At 40.6% G+C, this 24509-nt stretch overlaps 1 protein-coding gene across 4 annotated transcripts in view; it reads left to right on the top strand.

Annotated features, from left to right (window-relative positions):
• LOC124264135 (dipeptidyl peptidase 4-like) overlaps positions 1 to 24509 on the top strand; it is a 541860-nt gene that overhangs the window by 216163 nt on the left and 301188 nt on the right. The window contains exon 1 of one of the 4 annotated variants that reach the window (XM_046698864.1): positions 2404 to 2553. The exons of the other annotated variants lie outside the window; for them this stretch is intronic. Within the exon in view, the coding sequence (XP_046554820.1) occupies positions 2497 to 2553 (57 nt within the window). The 5' untranslated portion in view covers positions 2404 to 2496. Of the gene's footprint in view, positions 1 to 2403; positions 2554 to 24509 lie in introns of those variants that run through there. 4 annotated transcript variants of the gene reach the window in all.

Below are 24509 nucleotides of genomic sequence, written 5' to 3'. Positions count from 1 at the left end.
TTTTGTTAAAGGGTCTTTATGACTAAAATCTTGATGGCAGCAAAAACATACAGGTGACATCAAACGAACTGGTTAATTTTCTCCCGTTTACCGTTAATAAATAATTTTGGTAATGTATATTTCTGATTGGAAGCGTTGTGTTTAAATTAAATGATGTTTATTTCAAATAATGAACTGTGTAAAATATAGTTGTGCGGGCATATGGTTCTGGACAAAACGTCACAAATGGATGGTAGAATAAATTTGGATTGTGACCTGATCGGGTAAGTCGCCTCTTAAGACAAGCATAGGTTGGTTATGGCAAATTCTAACCCGAATCTTCGTGGGTTTTTCCGAATAGCCTGATGATAATGATCAATATCTCTGTTCCAAACATGCCTCCAATAACAGCCTCTGGACGTTTTCCTGGAAGTGCAAGACCATAGGTCATTGGCCTGTTAATTATCGCACTAAGCAATAATCGACTTACATGAGGATAGTTTGGAAACAACCGAGTCTATTTGTTTTGTTTGTTGTTTAACGCAGCACTCAGCAATATTCCAGCTATATGGCGGCGTTAAGTAATAGAGTCTGGGCCAGACAATCCAGTGATAAACAGCATGAGCATCGATCTGTGCAATTGGGATGCGATGACATGGAATTCCACTAATAATAGAGTCTGGACCAGACAAACGTGTCATTGATATCATGGGCATGAATCCACGCCGTTAGGTCACGATGACACGCGTCCAACCGTGTAACCGATTGTGACTAACCGATCCATTTGCAGGAATCGTGAGCAGCGAAGTATCCCTTCAGTGATACACACGACTAACAGCAAGCTAAGCCATGCTATACTTCAGTTCTCCATGAACATTCCATACCTTTACCTCCTGTCTCGGCGGCGGTGGGGTAGCCTTGTGGTTAAAGCGCTGGCTCGTCATGCCGAAGACCCGGGTTCGATACCCCACATGGGTACAACGTGTGAAGCCCATGTCTGGTTACCCTGCCGTGATATTGCTGGAATATTGCTAAAAGCGGAGTAAAACCAAACTCACTCACCTCCTGTCTCGCTGTGTACATACCATTCACGGCATCGATGGCGATAATTGATTCCGTTTTGTGTGGCATTGTAAAACTATACAAGCGAATCAATATACAGATGAAAATAAATGCCTTTTTTAATATGAGTCTCTAAGGTAAAATGAAATATTGTTATATTTATGAATACAATTAAACCTTGTTATTGCGGAAAGTACCGTATTAAGATCCGGATTAGCATTAACACATTTGTGATACTATGACCGCCACGTGATACTAATTTCATATACGTTGCACGTTCCAACAAGTCCGCCAAGAAGGAGATTGCTGAAGTTTATGGACTAAAAGGGTCAATTCTAACGAGGTTACGCTCTATATTAATGTTCACATCATCGACCTTTGGTTTATCGGGTCCTGGTTCGATTATGTGGGGATTTACGTTATAAACTGTCATTGTGCTCACGGATCGGAGTTGCCATTTGATCTGGTCATGTCTTTGCCAGCACTCCATGTCCAGCGTTCCGTTGACGTGGTCGGATGTGTAGCCAAGTGGTTAAAACTCGACAAGCTGAAGACTGGAGTTCTAATCCCCGCACTAAAACCACCTTAAACCCATAATCATTGATACGACTATTTTGCTTAAAACATATTCACACTCTCTGTTTCGCGTCAGGTATTGTTCTGGTGTCAAATTTACCTTTATAGCGTACGCTATTTCAGCACGCATTAAATATTAATCCATAACTAACTACCCGTATGTGTTTACTTTGGAAGTTTTATCTCGTTTAATATTTTGATTTGAAATACAACGTTTAAATGTAGAAGATCGCATTTCTCACGACTCAGTATTATTGTCCTGTGTTCAGCGAACCACCTCTCTTGACCTCCTTTCACGGAAGGCGCCATAACCTTGTAAATGGCCACAGGAGGGTGCTGAACGTGAACAGAAATAGAGCTGAAGGATAAAACTCTGGCAAGTGAAACGTGAAGTCCCAAGACGATGTTGTTATAGACACAATTCCCAAGCCCACACAGTAGGAGACAATACATATGAACGACACGATGACAGTCACTTGGGAATGCAGCCAGCAGAAGTCGTGTGTGAATTTCGTCATTAATAAGTAACGACATCGTAAAAAAGGGAAATATCCAAGACGACGGACGCGGATGAAGGACTTGCAACAAAGTTCGATAACTTATTGAATTGAAACTGATCAAGGCTTAGCACAATGAAAGGGTTGGTAGTTTTGTATGCAAGGTGAAACTGTCTTGTAAGGGCATGCTCTTCAACGCAGTCAAGTGAGACAGCTTATAAAATATTTGGTATGTATTTAGCAATGATTCCTGTTCCTAGCGTTCACCGTTAGTTCGAACCAAAGGCTAATGAATTATCTGCAAATTTGATACAATTGTCTCGAATAAGTTGCCTGTCGTGAGGACAAGATGACGGTGTGACGTTGTGGAAAGGTTGAAGCTATGATAGCTGTTTCAGCCGTTACGTCAGCTGCTCGAGGAAAACAAGTTTCATTTAAGGTTGGACTTCTTTGACATTATTCTATGATGCAGTCGGCTTTGTTTATTCATATTCAGCCGTTGTCTGCGTCTGGATTTGTTATGTAGTTACAACTGCATCGACCCATACTGTGCATATTCTCTGTTTGTATTATGTCGTACTTGGGTTGTTTAGTGATACGGTGAACTGGCTTGTGTCAAATTCCTACCGGCTGACTTAAATGTTTCGTTTTGACACTTTCTTTATATTACATCCGTTGTCATTTTGATGCTTTTGACAGTTTGTAGAACCTCACACACTAATATGAGAGTTTGTGTTGTTTGCAGTACAAGAGATTTTATTGTTTACACTATGAATTACGTTATCTGTTGTTTATGTATAATGTAGTTCCATGTATTTGTTTATGACAACGTTCCTTTAACCTGGTACTGCTGGTGCAATTTGAGTACACTTAGCAAGAACTCGAGGAATGTGTAAATAAATAATGACCCTCGATCTCCGACGAAGAAAGTCGCTGGGTACTTATGTCTGTATTTCGTTTGTATGAAAACGAGTTTAGGAAATAAACCGCTCATGTTAACAGCATGTCCACATGGACGATACAGTGTGACTGTCATTCTATACATCTATGTCATCAACATTGACGATACAGTGTGACTGGCATTCTATACACCTATGCCATCAACATGGACGATGCAGTGTGACTGGCATTCTATACATCTATGTCGTCAACATGGACGATACAGTGTGACTGGCATTCTATACATCTATGTCATCAACATGGACGATACAGTGTGACTGGCATTCAATACATCTATGTCATCAACATGGACGATACAGTGTGACTGGCATTCTATACACCTATGTCATCAACATGGACGATACAGTGTGACTGGCATTCTATACACCTATGTCATCAACATGGACGATACAGTGTGACTGGCATTCTATACACCTATGTCATCAACATGGACGATACAGTGTGACTGGCATTCTATACATCTATGTCATCAACATGGACGATACAGTGTGACTGGCATTCTATACATCTATGTCATCAACATGGACGATCATTTTTGTGCATCACATGTATGACACTGGCGTTTAAATATATAATCATATACTAGGATTCACCTTATTTGGTTTAGTAGGTACACAGACAGACAAAACAAGGTGTAAACACATGCAACCCCTGCCCTATGTTGATGCATGCTTGAATACAACATGAGCCGTGTGTCGGTGCTAGACGCAGTATTTGTATAAATGACAGGCTGTAGGTCGGATGGATGTCGCTTCTCCCAAATAGTTGAACACTTTACTGCACTTCGTCACGTGAATGTACAATGTACTGGGCCAAACAGAACACTCTAAGTTTCTACAGCTGACGCATCCATACGAGAATGCCGTTCAACATATGCCTGTTGTATTAGAAACTTGGAAATCACGCCACACTTTCCCGATCAGTTCCAGTGTATGCAATGTTTCATTTTTTTAAACTGAGGTGACAATATTTTAGAACGTTCTGCAACTGAAAAACACCTGGAACTTAAGCTGTACATGTTTTACAAACAAAATAGCCTATCTGCATATAACAATTTTTCAAGGGGTATGTGATGTAATTTTGTTGTCCAGGCAGAAATGACTTCGTTTTGCATTACACTTAAATATAGTCATCGACCACACTGCAAGTCTGGAGGGTCTGATGAAACACGTGGCCTGACTACAACGCAATCGACATAGATTTATGTACCTTGCAACACTACAACATCTTGATCAAACATGCCTCTGGCAATTTAGTCGAGTAAACATTTTATAGTGCCTGTGTAATTGTTACATAATGTCAAGTTATGAAATAACCACTCGATGAATTCTTTTAAATATCTTGCTCATTCATGTATAGAATGTCGATTAAGTGATGTTTTAGTTATTGTTTGTGTAAAGTAATATTGCTTTACGCCTCACTCTGTTATATTCTCTCTAAATGGCGACAGCTTGTATGTACATAATCTTGTCTGGCTCAGACAATGAACTGGGGTACAGACACACGCTATTGATTCAGTAGGGATGTGTATTATATTGCAATACAGATATCCATATTGCTATATAATACGTATTACGATGTAATGAGAGTTGAAGTATTTGACAGTGAGTGACACTTATTGTATGCACAGATCCTGTGTCCTAATACTGCAATAGATATTATGGTTCTGATCTCAGACTTAGGTTGGATAGTTGGGGAGTCTTTGTTTTCTTTTGTTTATACAATCTGTAGTATGTAACATATACTATGAAAGGAAACATCTTATGTAAATGAAAAGATTTTAACTAAACACTGAGGTAATAACAAAACTTATAATAATTATTTACCCCAAACACAAATATTTACCACCCCCAACCCAGTAACCGATCCTGACCATCCGATCCATTTAGTCGCCTCTTACGACAGTATAACTTGCTCAGGACGTATTTTGTTACCTGGTAACCTCATGGTTGATGTTTCGGAACATGCTGCGTTATGCTCCGCTTCCAGTATGCTTATGTCACAGGGTGTCAACTAATTGTGGGCGATACCCGTGAAGATCCGGGTTAGAATTGGTCTTCAGCAACCCATACTTGTCGTAAGGGGCGTCCTACAGGACGGTCACTCGAATTTTTACAGACCACCACCATATAGCGGTGATATTGCTGCGGCGATCAGCAACAAACCAACCAGACCAAACCGACCATTGTAGGCGGAGAGCCTAAAGGGGCACGTGTCGTTGCCGTTTTTAGGTTTATTCAACCTGTTGCACAATTGTTAAATATAAATACTGTCTTTATGTGAAGCGTTCAGCCAATAGTAAGCCAACTTTACGAAAGCATCACATATGATGCTCATTTGCACGGTGAATATTAGGTTACGTAAACCGACGTTGGTAACGTTTGTGTGGTACTCATGGCCATATATCTCCAGTGTAACTCGGAACAACGGCTTCCGGCACCGATGTGCCACATGTTTTACTAATATACACTCATGTGTATTGTTGATGATATTCCCATGATGGTGGTCATAATGCATTTGTAACAACTGTGATTTCAGTCTTCCGTGTATCTAATGTCACATCGGACAGCTGTTTCAGCTCGTTTACACTTAATCTACGTACAACAACCTTACAATTAATTCAACACATTTGTTGCTGGTTAAATATGTAATATGACAGCTGGACTAGCCTGTCTGTATATATGTTCTTGATTAATATGATGTTGGATAAATAGGTTTGGTACTCAGTACATTTTTAGTTAAACTTGGAACATCGACTTCCAGCAACAAACCAATGTGCTACGTATACTAACGTTTCAATTAATTAAACACATTTGTTTATTTGTAAATATGTAATATGACAACTGGACTATCTTCTCAGTATCACTATTCTATATCTTAAAGTTTAAACAATGAAAGCTGTCTTGGGTACACAAGAAAGGAATATTAACCATTGTTTCAAACTATTGCTTTCTATCGGGGAAGTTGAGTTGAGTTGAGTTGGGCTTCCGTCACATCGGCATTATTCCAGCCATATAGTGACGAGAACAAGTCTGCGTTAAAAAACATTATAAGTACAGAGTCAAAATGACTTTTATTTCAAAAACTTATATTCATTACATTGTCATTAAAAACAGAAAAAGTCATAGCACTAAATTGAAAAGCAGGCAATTTGTTAGTCACATTACACAGTTACAATTTATGATACAGATCAACTTCCCTCAGGTAGTTCACTATCAGATGAGCGCTCACGCGGGAGAACAGATCTTTCAGATTTGTTGCATCATAATGTGAGTCCCTTGCAGACGATAAGCCCACACAGTCAAGCGGAATATGCTTGATGGTGAGCACTTCATCGCAAGAGACACACGTGGAGGGTCCATCCCCATCCGTTTTCAGTAGATAGTCATATGTAAACTGACTGTGGCCAATACGACATCGTCGTAAATTTACCTCATCACGTCTTGACTGACAACCCAAGTAGGTATAACCAATTGTTGGCTTCAATCCATAAAGTTTATTTCTTCCTACTTGGGTGTCCCAGCATTTTGCATGAGGTCCCGAGTATAGCCTTTGATAGTGGGTTTGAAATCACTGTACGGGATCAGCAGTGGAGATAAGGGCTTGTCAAGAGCTGCTTTTGCTGCAGCATCGGCTTTGGTGTTACCTGCTATGCCGATGTGACCCGGCAACCAGCAGAGGACGATGTCACATCAGGGAAGGTTAAGCGAGACAATGTAGGAGTTTCTTTAGTGGCATTTGAGTTGGGAAGTACAATATAGACAAACTTTATGGATAACAACTTCTTTATCTCGTGAGTGCGACGTTTCGATACAGATTCTTGTACTATTGTCAATCAGGAATGACAACAGTACAAGAATCTGTATTGAAACGTCGCACTCACGAGACAAAGAAGTTGTTGTCCATAAAGTATGTCAATACAATGTAGGAGGTTGAAAGGTATTTTTCTTTATTATTTTCTTTTCCTGCTGACGTTAAGTTCGTGTCCTCGGCAATAGATAGTTATACATGGGAGCATGTCTGTAGGATCCTACCAAGTAGTTCAAAATAATAAAAACGCATGTTTTGTGTTATACAACATTATGAAGCCCCAGTCTATAAACACGCCTACGTACCTAGTGAGAGCATGGTTGTGCAAGGACCCTTCCTCGGGCTGGCATCTCCTATGGTTTTAATGCAACTGTTGTTTCTTCATGTGTACATCCATGCATGTCGACAATGCACTTCAGACAGTCAAATGGATGTCAGCTTACTTCATGCGTACTTCCGGGGTACTTAGTGTGTAGATGTTGAGTTCAAGCAGTTTCTACTAATAAAATTTACTTCAAGAAACAGGAGTGTGTGTGGACGTTTTGTAAAATACATAGATGGGTGTTTATTTTTGTCGATAACTGTATGTTGGTTCTCTTGTGGCATGTTTTGTTTTGTGTTGATGTACTGGTGGTCTGTAATTGTTATCACTATCATGGTTTAGCTTTTTACTCTGTGATGAAGTATCCTTTTGTGATACGGCTTATAAGTGTTGCTGACATACATGGTTTTCTTGCTCCAGCTGTAATCGTCGTTAGAGGCAAGGTAATGAGCAGGTACTCATGCTGATGTGGTCTTATTATCAATCACTGGCTTGTCTGACTCAGACTCGATTATTTACATGCGGATGGAATATTGCTCATTGTATCAATCACTGGCTTGTCTGACTCAGACAAGATTATTTACATGCGGATGGAATATTGCTCATTGTATCAATCACTGGCTTGTCTGACTCAGACAAGATTATTTACATGCGGATGGAATATTGCTCATTGTATCAATCACTGGCTTGTCTGACTCAAACACGATTATTTACCTGCCGCTGACACGCATATGGAATATTACCAAGTGCAGCGTTAAACATCACGCAAAGAAACAAACATGTGTGGAGTTATAAAGGGTGAACATTTACAGATCTCAATTTCTGTAATATGAGGAAAACGACGTGATGGAGTAAAGTCTCACTCCTTCATCAGCGTCGTGCTCCTCCTATTACAGAAGACCGCCTCCGTGGTGTAGTGGTTAGAGCGTCCGCCCGGAGAGCGGAAGGTCGCGGGTTCGATCCCCGACCGCGTCATACCAAAAGACGTTAAAATATGGTACTTGTTGGTCCCTGCCTGGCGCTCGGCATTAATGGGTACAAGAAGGACTGGTCGGCTCGGAGTCAGTATACTGTGTCTGAGTGGGGTATTCATGCTTCACTGCGGCATGGTATCTCAGTGGGCTAGCACTATAAAACCAGCTTAAGTCTGGGCTAGTACAATCAGCCGCACATACACATACACACGCATGCACGTCGTCATATGAGCGAAATATTCTCAAGCACGACGTAAAACCCAATTTCATCTCACCTCACCTCACCTCCTATTACAGAAGCTGACATCCATAAATTTTCACCCTGAATGTAAATCACTTTTTAATGCCATTCAAAGCCTTTTTATAAGGAATTATGTCAACGTGACCTTCAAGTGTACCACAACATATCTCTTGTATCTGAATCTAATATTGTTGTGGAAAACACCCTGATTGAACAATGCTTTTCTCTTGAGAAATACCGTACGAAAACAATCAGCTTTTAGTTGATTGTGTCCCATTTTGACTTGTTGAAGGGATTTATTTGTTGCTTAAACATATATTGTCGTACAAAAGTACATTGCAGAAACTAAATATTGTCTTATGCTTCTAGTATTGATAGATATGATATTGTCATGCCCTGATGGACATATACCTGTTTGAAACCTTCACAAACATTCTGTTGTGACGTTGCGAATACCAACAGCGTGCGCAGCCTTGCTGACGTGAGACAACAGTCCAAAGTCTTTTCAATGAATTATTTAAACATATAGAATAACTTCGCGAAGATGCGTCTTTCGTGGTTTAAGAGCCGCCATTGTAATCCGGTTGTACTTGTACCAAGTTTTGTACGTCCTTAGAACTGTCATGAACATTTAATGGCTGGAGAATAAAAATCAATGTGAAGGCTGTCTTAAAGTTGAAGCGTATCACAGACAACTGTGTGATGATGCGTCACGCTGTGTAATGAGAAGACTTAAATCCTCATCAAGTCAAAGAAAACGCTGTAAGTGTGGCCTTATGCAATCTGTAGTGCAAGCGGAGACATATGAAAAGGCAAGTTCTTCATACGGATTTATTCATCTTTGAACGAGTGTGTGAGTGAGTTGTTTTTCACGCCGCTTTAGCAGTGTACCAGCAATATAATGGCGGGGGACACCAGAAATGGGCTTCACACATTGTACCCATGTGGGGAATCCAACACGGGCCTTCGGCGTGACGAACGAACGCTTTAACCACAAGGCTACCCCACCGCCCCTCATCTTTGAACGAGATTTCCGGTTTACTGGTATTTTACTGCTTGACTCGGAATCTAAAAGTTGTGTTTTATTTTGTAAATATTTCTGTTTAAAGCTAAACATTGCTGGAATATTGCTAAAAGCGTTATAAAACCAAACTCACTTTAATCACAATCATAGTTCCCTCAGAATCACGTCACTAAAATTCGCTTTTATGCCTCTTATTTTGATCGGCAATATTCCAACTATATGACATAAATGACGCTAGATCAGGCAATCTAGTGACTGACGTGATGAGCACCTATCCACGCGAAAGGAATACGATGAGATGGAATCAACCAAACACCGAGCCATTCACACACCTCTCAGAGAATCAAAGGTTGCAAGGGACTTACTCTTACCCGGAATCCCAGACATGGTGTTCAGCCACTTCCATGTATTGAATGCAAATCACAGACAGAATTACGCCATTTCACATAATTTAGAAATAATCAATGAAATACAAATTTGATCAAATACAGAGGCCGCGTTTTATTTGTTAACGAAGATGGTAAATTTAATTTTTTCGATTCCCTTCCAACTATAATATGTTGACATGGCATCTTGTGCTTATCTTTGATGGGATCCTGGGCGGTGTAACCTCTCGTCACGTATCTCAAATATGCTGCTAATGAGCGAAATATTTGAACGGCTACTTGAAATATGGAGGAAATGTATTCGTATCTATTGGAAAGCTACTCAGTTCATTGTGTATGTTTTCTCTTCCTTAATGAAATTGACTGAGCGAACCTTGTCAATCTGGAGTGTTATTTACTCTAGCCATCGTCGTACTCTTACAGCTGATTCTATGTGCAACTGCAACGTTCTTGTTGAACGACGTTTGAAAATCATTACGCTTAAATGGGTTTGCAAATATCCATCTTTTATTTTAAGTGGCAGTCATGGGATTCGTTCAATATATGAATGTTTTACCTCTGTGCGTCTCTGAATTTTGGCATTGATAACAGACTGTACACATAATTACACACCAATCTCTGATGGTTTTTTCAAAATCGGATTCTTTTGAACTATCTGAGACGATTTCGATACGTTTGTCAAGTTAAATATCATTTAGAGTTGTTTCAAATTTGTTATTTGAAAACTGTATATCTGGCCTTTGGAAACTGGTGTCTGAGTCATGGGCTTTGAAATGTATGAATAGCGTTGTTGTACGAATACCAATGCATTGTCTGATACATAACATGAGGGATAGAGTTTCCATCACGAAATGTCAGCTTTTCTCATAATACGTTGCAACATCAGCATCAGAAAAACGGAAGAGGGGCGCTTTGATAAGGTGATAACCATGGAGACGAAACGGTGGAATCACATATACTCATTTCTTCATATAAACCTCAAACCCGCGAGTAGTTACAGAACACCGCCATGTAGCTGGGATGTTGCTGACGGCGTCGTTCAACAAACATAATCTGTGTAAAACAACAAAAACCCACAAAAAACGTGACTAAGATTATTTCCATATGCTCAGATCTTACAAAAGTAAAGGACTAGATCACTCATTTGTCAACAACGGTTATAACGAACTCAAAGAGGCCGTTAATTCTAGTTCGTCATAACCGTAGTTCGTTGTACTCATTTTAACTTTTACATCAAGTGAGTGACTTTAGTTTTACACCGCACTCAGCAATATTCCAGCTACATGACGGCGGTCTGTAAATAATCGAGTCTGGACCAGAGAGTCCAGTGATCAACAGCATGAGCATCGATCTGCGCAATTGGGATTCGATGACATGTGGCAACCAAGTCAGCGAGTCTGACCACCTGATCCCGTTAGTCGCCTCTTACGACAAGCATGGGTTACTGAAGATCAGTTCTAACCCGGATCTTCACGGGTCTCTACATCAAGACACCTGGACAAAATAACATAAAACTATTCGTTATATCCGTCAGTTCGTTGTATTCGTGTTCGTCATATACGTACTTTACTTAATGTTTTGGAAACTACCTTCATATCCTGAAGGGGCGGTGGGGTAGCCTAATGGTTAAAGCGTCCGCTCGTCACGCTGAAGACCCAGGTTCGAATCCCCACATGGGCACAATGTGCGAAGCCTATTTCTGGTTTCCCCTGCCCTGATATTGCTGGAATATTGCTAAAAGCGGCGTAGGACCATACTCACTCACTCACTCACTCACTCATATCCTGAAGTAGTTTTCTCAGCTGAATGCCCGTGACTTTCTACTGATACCAGTCTACAAGCATTCCCGGATTCAAATATCTGCCCCAATAAAGAACCCAATTAACTTTCAGGATAGACGCTGTTACCCTTTTATTTATCATCTAACTAAAGTTTCCTCACAGGAAGCTGCAGCTGATTAAACCATTTCTCATTCAGTTGATTGTACAGGGTCGTACTTCAGGAACATGATGAATCTTTCTCAATTATTCCAACATTTGAGTTTGTTCATAGTAGATCCCTTGTGTTGTGTCGACTTGGGATTCCGTGGAATTCAACAACACAACTGACGCATTTGTTTTTCACCAATCAATTAATAATCAATGCCGTAATCGTGTTGTTGGTCAACAGTTGGTCACCTATGATAACACATTACATCAAGTTTTGCAGTAGAACACATGTTACCACTTCTACAAAACATGGAGTGTCGTTTTGGGCTCCGCTACAATCACATCCGTGTTCTTTGATTGGAATGATGTGAAACGGTCATGATAATTTGGAGTGGGAGTTCTGGGCCAAAGTGGACGGTTTTAATGACTGGAGTTTGAGAATCATGTTGTTGTTAAGCATAGTCTAATTGTCCCAACAAAGTAGATCGAACAAAAATCGATAAAATCAACATTTAGTTTAAGATTACATTGCTGTTTTGTTCACATGATTCTGACGTTTCACTCTCTTCCATAGCTGTTTGTTGTTCCGTAAAGTAATAGACCTGGCGAGTGGTTATCAGAAACTGTTATTGTTTTTTGATAATGATGTTTGTTCCATTCTGGAATGTCAGCTAGAATAGAATGTTCAATCTGATAAGCTGACCTCGGTCCCGATCCACAAAGCGTTCTTAGCGCTGCGACATACCTATGATAAACTATAGAGTTACGACAGGTCGTAACTTTACGAAGGCTTTGTGGATCGGGACGCTGATTGTTGAACTTGTAGTGTAGTACTGCATTGATGGTGAACTACTTTAAGCGTCAGGGCCCTGTTTCACAAAGCTCTGGTAAGCCTAAGATATCGTTACGTTCCTCGTAGCATTCCTGCCTCCTATACTGTAACATTGACTTACGATAGTCGTAGCCCTGCGAGAGCTTTGTGAAACGGGATCCATGACAACTGTGAACACATAGGAGTGATTTCCTGTGCAGGGACTTCTGGGTAAAAGTTTTAATGTTCTGAATTTAAGGAATATGTGTATGTATTGGCCCTAGTGAGTGCGTAAGTATTGTTTTACTCCGCTTTTAGCAATTTAGCAGTACCACGCCGAGGGCCGGTGTTCGATTACCAACACCGTTACAATGTGTGAAGCCTATTTCTGGTCTCCCCCGCCGTGATATTGATGGAATATTGCTAAAAGCGGCGTAAATCCCAACTCACTCACTCACTCGTCACGCCGAAGACCCGGGTTCGATTCCCCACATGTCCCCTGTCGCGACATTGCTGGAATATTTCTAAAAGCGGCGTAAAACCCAACTCACTCACTCACTCGTCACGCCGAAGACCCGGGTTCGATTCTCCACATGTCCCCTGTCGCGACATTGCTGGAATATTTCTAAAAGCGGCGTAAAACCCAACTCACTCACTCACTCGTCACGCCGAAGACCCGGGTTCGATTCCCCACATGTCCCCTGTCGCGACATTGCTGGAATATTTCTAAAAGCGGCGTAAAACTAAACTCACTCACTCAACCAGGTCGTCGATACATCGGGTAATGGATGCCCTTAAAATCTTGTTAATCTTCTCTCCTGATCCATTATGACATGTGTATTCAAACTGGAATATTATCTTATTCAACCGTTGTTATCAATATTCTTTTGAAGTGTGCTTGCTGTTGTTAACGGTTGAATAATCTATATGTCCCTTTGTGAGCAGCGGCGTTTTCAGTGCTGATTGAATTGGCTGTGCTTGATTAGAAATACCCATTATGTTCCACGAAACACGACAATGGTCGACTTTCTCGATGAAACATGTATGGTGTTCAGTGCTGCATCCAGAGTGACAGACACGGAGAATAACTTGTTGAATCAATGATGTGGACATGATGTATATGATGGAAACAGATCAACGTTGCCACTGTATATTTACACGGAACACAGCTGAAACAGATTTTGTTGGAACGCTCTTTAAGGCTTTGTGTCTGTGCATCATTCCTAAAAAGCTGATGTTGATGCAGACATTTGATGCTGTCGTCAGCAATTTTACTGCTGTGTCGTAGTGGACTGTGGGGACAATACCTGCCTACGTTCCACGCAAATAAATGACGGGTGGATCCAGAGGGTGTGGGTATAGGGGATGCGCACCCCTCCCCTCTCCCGAAAAGTTTTCCCCTGCGGAGCATTTCCCACTAACCTTTGGACTTTATGATTTATGTGCACCTCCCCTTCTCCAAAATCATGGATCCGCCCCTAAAAGATCATGAGCCAACGTTCGTTTTAGACGACACAAAGCCCATAGACATCTAGATCTAGTCTGGTTCGTAATCCCAAAGGATTATAAAATATTGAAACATGAGTTCGTCATAGTGGAATGTGGCCTCCATGACTATCGGGATGAAAATGGTCACACGCCACAATTAGTGTTGCCTGATGTGCCATATAAAATGTCCTCAACATTCTTCCAATTGGTCTACCCCTGAGTCTTTAGTATGCTTCTCTGGTTGCGATAGTGGAAAAGCTTCAACGCTTCAACGCTCGTTGTGTGTGAAGACCCGAGTAGTTCTGATGATATTGGCTAATTAACCGTGCATGAAACCGTATATATGCCAAGTCCAATAACGCCATGGATTATTCATGTCTGTACTTATATTACCCTCAAATCTCAATATTTTAAGAGACAATGTATAGTTTCTTTCAGTCGATAATTAAATCTTTTGTTTTCATGATTTGTTTAGTCAACGAATAAAATAAATGTGATTTCCTACAAAAAATGTTTAGTATTTAGAATTAAAAACCTGACATATTGCCAAAAAACATTACATGTAACTTATATTTGGTACTTTGGCTCATATTGAAGATGCTTCAAAAATAGAGTTTTCTGGAAATTGCTGATAAGATATTTAATCAATTTTTGGCAATGAAATGTTTATTTGGACAGCTTCATTTCACAAAGTTTTAAAACTCTGGACCAACTCGGTGATAACGTGACCCGAAAGTGCAGTTGTAACGAAAAACCTTTTAAGGAAAGATAAGAAATGTGTTGTAACGTGCATCATGAACACAGAGCTCTGCAAAGTTTTGTCATGGGAGAACACTAGTGACTAGTAGTATCTACCGATGAATCAGAGCCAGAGAATGTGCTCAAAAGGTTGCATGATAGCTCCTGTATACGGCTTCCCCGGCCGCGTCATACCAAAAGACGTTAAAATATGGTACTTGTTGGTCCCTGTCTGGCGCTAGGCATTAATGGGTACAACAAGGACTGGTCGGCTCGGAGTCAGTATAATGTGTCAGAGTGGGGTATTCATGCTTCATTGCGGCGTGGTATCTCAGTGGGCTAGCACTATAAAACCAGCTTCAGTCTGGGCTAGTACAAGCAACCGCACATACACATACACACGCATGCACGTCGTCATATGAGCGAAATATTCTCAAGCACGACGTTAAACCCAATTTCACCTCACCTCCTGTATACGGCAGCCATTTTTACATTCCGTCTCCATGCTATCGGGATAGCGTTATTGGACACGATACCATTCTATCACGGAATACCAGCAGGAAGCCACTAGTAATGTTCTTTAGCTTTATGAACATGCTAGTTATTTGTTAGGCAGGTTCATTTACTGAAAGCGGCGACAGAGGTTATTTTACTGAAAGGTGCGAGATGAATGCTCAAATTACGTGTGTCAACTAGAAAACCTGTATGAACAGTGTTGCATCATCCCCAGATTCGATACCTGAAACGATGGCATGATAGAAAGGAAACAACATCAGCATCTTCATAAACTAATGGTTGTGTGGAATGTCTCATTACTGTTCATTCTAAGATGCCTAGCGGTTAGAACAATCGAAAAAAAACAAACATTATCAGACAATAAAGGTATAGTTTTTTGATGACGTAACAATTGAATGACGTTATCCCGTCACTGCGCAAGCGTCCTCGTACTTTATCTATAATAGTTCAGGGCGAAAGCGTGTTTTATTACACTATACATGGTGGTAGAGCGAACTGTATTTCTTAATTAATGTCTCATATCTTAAGTTATCTGATGACGCCAATATGACAGTGCCTTTGCCTAAGCGCCTCTGAGCAATGTTGTTGGAAAAGGCGCTATATAAATACTAACTTTATTATTATTATGACTAGTTCTTAATAGCCATGTTGTTTCGTCGTCAAGGTGAAAGTGTAAAAGCAGTGATCCTGCCTCCTCATTATCGGTAATTTCAGAGATGTTTGGGGCTGATTTGTTGTTTCTCGCATGTCTTAATGAAGGTCTCTAACCCAAATTGAATATGTCGTTTACATGCAAGGCAAGCGTAACCGGCAGTGTTGTACATGATTTTCTCTAATAGTGTTTTTTTTAAAAAAGAAATGCATATAATAATAATGGTTACGACCATTTGAATGTGGAACAACGGTGCCTTAACCGGATATTTACCGCAGTGACGATAAGGTTGTCTTGAAACTGCAAAGGGAGAATGAGAAATTAAATACTTTGTTTTTGGAGAAACGTTCATTCATGACGTTCTACTGCTGGACAATTCCACTTGACATGTTTAGGTCACATGTTATTATCGATGTTCCAGTCTTTTTGTGCAATCGATTACAATCTTTAGCGGTACTTTTTGGTTACAAAATAATCGTTTTACTATCATTATTGCTATTTTCTTTGATTACAAATTAGTCGCAGAGGCCATTATCATCAGTTATCCGATAAGGTCGTGGGATCCACCCTCTTAGAGTAGTCTTATTGATAAAAAATCTTTCTCGGATTTTATGAATCTAATATGTCCGATGCCCAAGCCCTGAGGTTTAAAGATCGTCAGTCCATCTTGTCAGACCACAATTCAATTTCGCACTTACTTCTCACAGACATCCAGATCATCCATTCACCATGACAACTGAAGCAGTATCTTATAAAAATGTATGCGTTCACATCACAGCACCAGAAAAACCAGTTGGTTTACAATAGTGTAGATCTACCGACTCGTGCAATTTCCAATATTTTCCGTTAAGGCGTAACATTCATTTTCATACTTTATCTGACTACCCACTCAACCCTGTGAACCCCCCTGAAAGCAGGTCTCTAGACTCAATTGTCCTCTATCTAACTCCATGACCACTGAGGCAAGGTAACAACGCTAACCACTTCACACAGATATTCCCTCCCGAGCTGTTTAAGTAGGGCAATGAATGGAACCTCTGAAATACAAGACCATCACTTCACGTACCCCAGCCATTAAGACTATACCGAGTGCCCGTAATGTGGTTTGTTCTTCCCCCTGAGATAGCTGTGGCAGTACATCTTGTTCCATATCGACATTGTACTTTCAGCCTGTGTTGGCTACCTCACTTTTCATTGACCTACATCTTCAGATGGTGTCGCTAAGGAGTCGTAATTGAAGCAAATAGACAAAAACAATCGGTTCTTGGATAGATATGCGTTTTTCTATCAAATCCATTATTAAATCGTAGACACAAGTCCCTGTTTCGATGAGAATCCCCTGGTTTTTCAGTTGAGGAAAATTGAATTTCCTGTACATTTCCCGTTATCGGCACATTTAGTATGTCTCCAGCTACGTAAGTGATATGTAGTGATGGGTAACATGAGGATACCCATCCCTGATGGGAGCCGCAGTTCTTACTGCATCCGTATGCCGTATGTTGCTACAGTTGATGTAACTGTTTTTGTCGAAAGTTCTTGGATCGAAGTCGAAATTGGAGTTATTATCTAGAACATATAGTTGAATAGGTTTCCGACATTGATTTACACAAGTGCAGTTTAACCTTCTCACCTCTGAATGGTCAGGGGGAGGTAGGGTAGCCCAGCGGTTAAAGCGTTCGCTCGTCTCGCCGAAAGCCTGGGTCCGATTCCCCACATGGGTACAATGTGTGAAGCCCATTTCTGGTTTTTCCCCACCGTGAAATTGCTGGAATATTGCTATAAGCGGCGTAAAACCCAATTCACTCACTCACTCTGATTGGTCAGCTGAATCAACCTGATGTTAGGATTTTTGCTGGCTCTAAGTAATCTGTCAAATGATATGACCTTGGATTTGAGGACTGTCGCCGAAAAACTACACACTAACCTTACAATTATTATTAATAACAATACCTGCATCAAATACCAAACAATCAAACACAGGCCAGGTTGTATCGAGAGGGACACTTGAAGGATTGACAATGTCCGCTGTTCGTTTCGAGCCACTCGGAATAACATCTTTAGTTGTTAGTGAGTGAACATTATTTTACGCCGCTTTAGCAATATTCCAGCAATATCACGGCGGGGGGCTTCGCACATTGTGCAGATGTGGGGAGTCGAACCCTGGTTTTCAGCGGACGCTTTAACCATCAGGCTACCCCACTGACCCCCTTGTCGATTGTGAAAGGAACATTCATGATGAAGTGTGTGTGTCTTTTACCTTAGTATAGAAAATGAACAATAGCGAGTTATAATTAGTGAGTATGGTTTTAGCAATATTCCATCAATATCATGACAAGGGACACCGGAAATGGGCTTCACACATTGTACCCGTATGGGGAATCGAACCGGGTCTTCAGCGTGGCGAACGGACGCTTTAACCATTAGGCTACCCCACCACCTCAAATGAGTGAGTGAGTGAGTATGGTTTTACGCCATTTTAGCAATATTCCAGCAATATGACGGCGGGGAAACAAGAAATGGGCTTCACACGATTGTACCCGTATGGGGAATCGAACCGGGTCTTCAGCGTGGCGAACGGACGCTTTAGCCATTAGGCTACCCCACCACCTCAAATGAGTGAGTGAGTGAGTGAGTATGGTTTTATGCCATTTTTAGCAATATTCCAGCAATATGACGGCGGGGGACACCAGAAATGGGCTTCACACATTGTACCCGTATGGGAAATCGAACCGGGTCTTCAGCGTGGCGAACGGACGGTTTAACCGTTAGGCTACCTCTCCATCTCAAATGAGTGAGTGAGTGAGTATGGTTTTACGCTACGTTTAGCAATATTCCAGCAATATGACGGCGGGTGACACCAGAAATGGGATTCACACATTGTAACCTCAAATGATCAATGAAGTGTGTATTGTGAGAGTCACATGTCAGTTTGTTGAAACTTTGACCTCGTTCTGTATCTGAATCTTTGAAATCTTGGATGAAACAGCAGGCTCATTCTCAAGGTGTGTAGGGGCGGTGGGGTAGCCTAGTGGTTAAAGCCTTGGTCACACCGAAGACCCGGGTTCGATTCCTCACATGGGTACAATGTGTGAAACCCATTTCTGGTGTCCCCCGCCGTGATATTGCTGGAATATAGCTAAATGCAGTGTAAAACTCAACTCACTCACTCACATTAACAACTACGAGACAGCTGCTTCTTTTAGTGGGTTTCCTGACGATGCCCGTGTTCATCCATCACATGCAGATAAAAGATAGTGTTATATATACTGTATATAGTTTGGTTTTGTTCTTAATCTATTGAAATTCATTTCAGCTGTAATATCCCATAATGTCACTCTTTCATCTCACTACAAATACGTTCATCATCCTAAATGCGCACAGATTAACGACTAGGGATCACGAATTCAGAATTAAGCCCCTTAACGTGACAGGATCCAATGATCGTGGGTTGGAATCCCAGATTTGCATAGATCATAATGCTGCTAATCAGCACCTCTTAGGTTTTATAAACCCGTGAAGATCCGGGTTAGAATTGATCTTTAGTAACCCATGCTTGTCGTTAGATGCGACCAACGGGATCGGGTGGTCAGGCTCGCTGACTTGGTTGACACATGTCATCGGTTCCCAATTGCGCAGATCGATGCTCATGTTGCTGATCACTGGATTGTTTGGTCCAGACTCGATTATTTACAGACCGCCGCCATATAGCTGGAATATTGCTGAGTGCGGCGTAAAACTAAACTCACTCACTCACGTAAGAGGCGACTAACGGGATCGGGTGGTCAGGCTCGCTGACTTGGTTGACACATGTCACCGTATCCCAATTGTGTTTATCGATGCTCATGTTGTTGAGCACTGGATTGTCTGGTTCAGACTCGATTATTTACAGACCGCCTCCATATAGCTGGAATATGCGGCGTTAAGCAACAAACCAACCAATCAAAATCAAGCCCAAAACGGCGATACACCCGCCTCATTACTTAAAACATTTATCATTGATCTATTAAAAACAGTTTGCGATATGTATTAATAAAACATATTTCTTTTTTTATTTCAGGTAAGTGCTCTTTGTTGGTTGTGGTGAAAATGGGTGCGTACTGCTGTGTAAAGGTAGGACTGTATATTGTACAATTTGAGTTGCTGAGTTTGGACAACATCCCTAGCACAGTCCTGAACTGCTAGTTGAGATGTATTTACAGCACAAGTCTCCATCAGTTAGAAATGAGTGTTCATGATAGTTTCACGGTCACCCAATTGACTGGCAAACATTCATTTATTGAAAGGTTGAATACTTTACCTGAACACATCACTCACTTCACTGTATGTGCTGTTTTGAATCTAATCACTTGCATCTTCAATCTTTTTAAAATACTGGAATTGATACTACTTCCAAAATTTCAGCATTTATCATTAATTCGACCCAGGAGGTACCGTTGTACAAAACAACCTTAGCGCTAAGACTATCTTAATTTAGGAATGTCTACCTTAATGAGTGTTACGGTCACCTATCTTAAGTCAGGAATGTCTACCTTAATGGGTGTTACGGTCACCTTAGCGCTGAGACTATCTTAAGTCTGGAATGTCTACCTTAATGGGTGTTACGGTCACCTTAGCGCTGAGACTATCTTAAGTCAGGAATGTCTACCTTAATTGGTGTTACGGTCACCATAGCGCTGAGACTACCTTAAGTCTGGAATGTCTACCTTATTCGGTGTTACGGTCACCATAGCGCTAAGACTATCTTAAGTCAGGAATGTCTACCTTAATGGGTGTTACGGTCACCTTAGCGCTAAAACTATCTTAAGTCAGGAATGTCTACCTTAATGGGTGTTACGGTCACCTTAGCGCTAAGACTATCTTAAGTCAGGAATGTCTACCTTAATGGGTGTTACGGTCACCATAGCGCTAAGACTATCTTAAGTCAGGAATGTCTACCTTAATGGGTGTTACGGTCACCTTAGCGCTGAGACTATCTTAAGTCAGGAATGTCTACCTTAATGGGTGTTACGGTCACCATAGTGCTAAGACTATCTTGTACAACGGCACCCCGGTGAATACAGTTATTAGCTTATTGATGTCAGAAGAACAAAATATGTTTTCGTTTTTTTGTTTTCCTTTTCGAAAATGGACGTATCTTATGATGTAGTATTGTTGGTAATTCATTTTGTCATATATTGATTTTCGGTACGTTTCAGACACTGAGATCTTTATTCAAGCATTAATGAGGCCATCAATCATGTATATACCACCACTTTCCATTAATTCCGTCTTTCCATATTTGATATCCGTTCAATATGAATATCAAGTTAATTATTCGTGCATGCCATTGTTACATGCGTCAAGGTCTATTTCCCTACACAGTAGAGCACATATGTCGACAACATTTACTGTCAGTAATATACGATCATATTGTGATGATTGAAGACACAGATGACATGTATCACTGTCGGAATTTGTACGACGTCTTGGACAATGTGGACACTGGAATAATTTAACCTCCTGTACGGGGTAGGTTGTGGCTTGTCATGTATAGCCCAGTGGTTTGAGTCACCGCAATTCGCGGTGGAGAGTTGCCTCTCTTGGAATGCCAGGATCCGGCGATTGTTTGTACGTTTGCCAGCGGTATGACCTTCTTTTGATTCAGCAAAGTCGTAAACGTTCCCGACCTGCGTCATTACGTCATATCTAAGGGGGGTAACTCAGGCCTATTTAGGTCTGAAATCTAAGGCCTCATAACGGCGCACCATTTTCACATGTATTTTGAGGTTCCAACTATTAATATGAAAAAAGATGAGTGCATATTTCCAAACATGGATATTTACTCATTTCAAAACTGCATTTCATGCAAGGAAAAAAAAGTAGTTTTTGTGTACACTTCCCCTTTAAGCTGACAAAGCTTTAAGAAAAGCGGGCAAACTGAAACGAATACGGAATATCTGTGAAGGATCGAATACACAATATATTGTGAAGGAATAGATAATCCATAAATTAGGTGGTTTTATATTTCTCGCTTCCAGTGTGATATATGGCACTTACGGCAGACCCGTCTTCAGTGACAATGTGATCAATGGATTATGTCATATCATATTGTTTTCATCAATGCTTTACTATGATGCCATGTTGCTTCAACCGAACAGCTTTGAGAATTACCAAAATGCACATGTGTAGAGACCGGGATGTTATTCCACCCAACGTTTTAACCCCTATGGCGATATGATGAATTGAGACCCACCGTGGAACGTGGCTGTTTGTGGATGTTGTGCAATGTGTAGTCTCGCGTGGATACATGTACCTCTAATATACACCACATGTCAGCAGGAATGGCATCGAGTTATTCCAGCACAAGGGTATTGGGACGCTCACAATTCATTCGGAGCTTCTCCCTCGCTGGCATAATCCCCGTCAGATCCCCCGGGTGGTATAACGTTATACATCCACGTCGACGTCATCATTTCACTTGTAAGGTCCATTAACGTGCAATAGGAGTGAGGAACATTCACACATAAACGCTCCCAAATACATCTCTTTTAGTGTGATAATTTCCAATTTAGTAACCTATGATGTAAATGATACTTTTAGTCAACTCAGATAATCTCCTAACTTTCCTGTGGCACTGACCCTTGACGTTCAAATTATGTCCTGGCGAATAACCAGTCTCTATTATCCGTACGAGGCAAAATAGGAGTGAAATTGATATGAATGGCTTACTGAATACTAGTATCAGAGTTTTATACACATGATATAAAATAACAAGTGTTTATTAGAGCCTGACGCCACTGGTCAGTTAAAGGCAGAGGAAGTTAACGTGTTTGTCAAATGTGTAATTAATTATATCTTTAACAAAATCAAGTTCAGACTCTGCCTTTAACCTATGATGTAAAGTATACTTTTAGTCAACTCAGATAGTCTCCTAACATTCCTGTGGCACTGACCCTTGACGTTCGAATTATGTCCTGGCGTATATCTACATGTACTATTATATATCTCAATATTGTTAATAACGCTCATAATATTATTTCTTATACAAATAGTAAGTGGCAGGTCGAATACATTATCAATATACATGTACATTAACAGGTCAACGCCAGAGAATAACCAGTCTCTATTATCCGTACGAGGCAAAATAGGAGTGAAATTGATATGAATGGCTTACTGAATATCAGAGTTTTATACACATGATATAAGATAACAAGTGTTTATTAGAGCCTGACGCCACTGGTCAGTTAAAGGCAGAGGAAGTTAACGTGTTTGTTAAATGTATATTAGATCGGAACTATACCGGTATGAAGTATACCATTAGTAATTAATTATATCTTTAACAAAATCAAGTTCAGAGTTGGACTTTTGGATCCAGTCGAAGACACCGAATGTTCCTTGTAAGTGAGTAAAGTTTTACAGGGTTATTGGGATCCACAATTTGTAGGAATCAAACTTTCGTCATCAGATAACTTTGGATAAGAATCACTCCACTAGGCACCCCACGGTACGACTGATCATTTCCCTAGACCAACGTAAGGACCAGTTTATGACCTTTGGTGAACGGCTTGTAACGCTGCTGGCCCAATCTATGACGAGCTACAGAAATGAATTCCAGATTCGTCTTGGTTATGTTTCCATGTTTGTCGGCACTGTTCGCGTGTGAAGGTTTTGCCAAACTGTTAAGAGCGCATCACTTGCAAACCTTTTCAAAGCTTCGTTAAGTCAAAATCATTCCCACTACATTTCTTTAATCTTAATTGAATTTTTACAAGTACTGTAACATATCTAAAGTTTATTTCAGAAAATAATGTTAGAACTGTCTTCGTTACAGTATTAAGCCTCCAACCGTAAGCGTAGTGGATAAATTCAGAACGACAAATTAAAGTTTTGTAACAGGCATTTACATGTAAATTAATTTTTAACTAACCTATACATTTAAACAGATTTAAGTATAACTAAATTTGACCTGAATTTATATTTTAGCTTTTTCATGCACATAAGTTCTGATATAAAGTGTGGGGCGGTGGGGTAGCCTAGTGGTTAAAGCGTTGGTTCGTCACGCCGAAGACCCGGGTTCGAATCCCCACATGGGTACAATGTGTGAAGCCCAATTCTGGTGTCCCCGCCGTGATGTTGCTGGAATATTTCTAAAAGCGGCGTAAAACCAAACTCAGTCAGTCAGTGATATAAAGTGTTGCCATACCGCTTTTATCTGTTGTACTTGTTCAGGAGAGAACATAAATATGTACATAATCAATTGCTATTTCAAAGCGTCGTCTGAATAATGTAACGGAAATCGTCGTTAAAGAAGTGAAATGATTGTCTACCATATTGCAGTCTAACATGTAGGAGAATCGTGACCTTATATTTAATGTATAGCATATTGTTGTTTTAAATGTGTAGTACCAAGTCCGGGGAAACATAAAATAGTGCCCTGATTTTGAAGATTATTAGATCGGCCATTCAACAAACAAAGGTATATGTTCCTTTAAACTTAAACGTCACGTATGTAACCAGAATACCAAAACCCGAGCTCCACTTCTTTCAGAGTTCCAAGCGCTATTAC

Source organism: Haliotis rubra, unplaced genomic scaffold (genome assembly GCF_003918875.1).
Source record: "Haliotis rubra isolate DU_JTF1 unplaced genomic scaffold, ASM391887v1 Scf91, whole genome shotgun sequence".
In the NCBI taxonomy this organism is placed as follows: domain Eukaryota; kingdom Metazoa; phylum Mollusca; class Gastropoda; order Lepetellida; family Haliotidae; genus Haliotis; species Haliotis rubra.
This window is presented reverse-complemented; position numbering and strand designations above follow the sequence as displayed.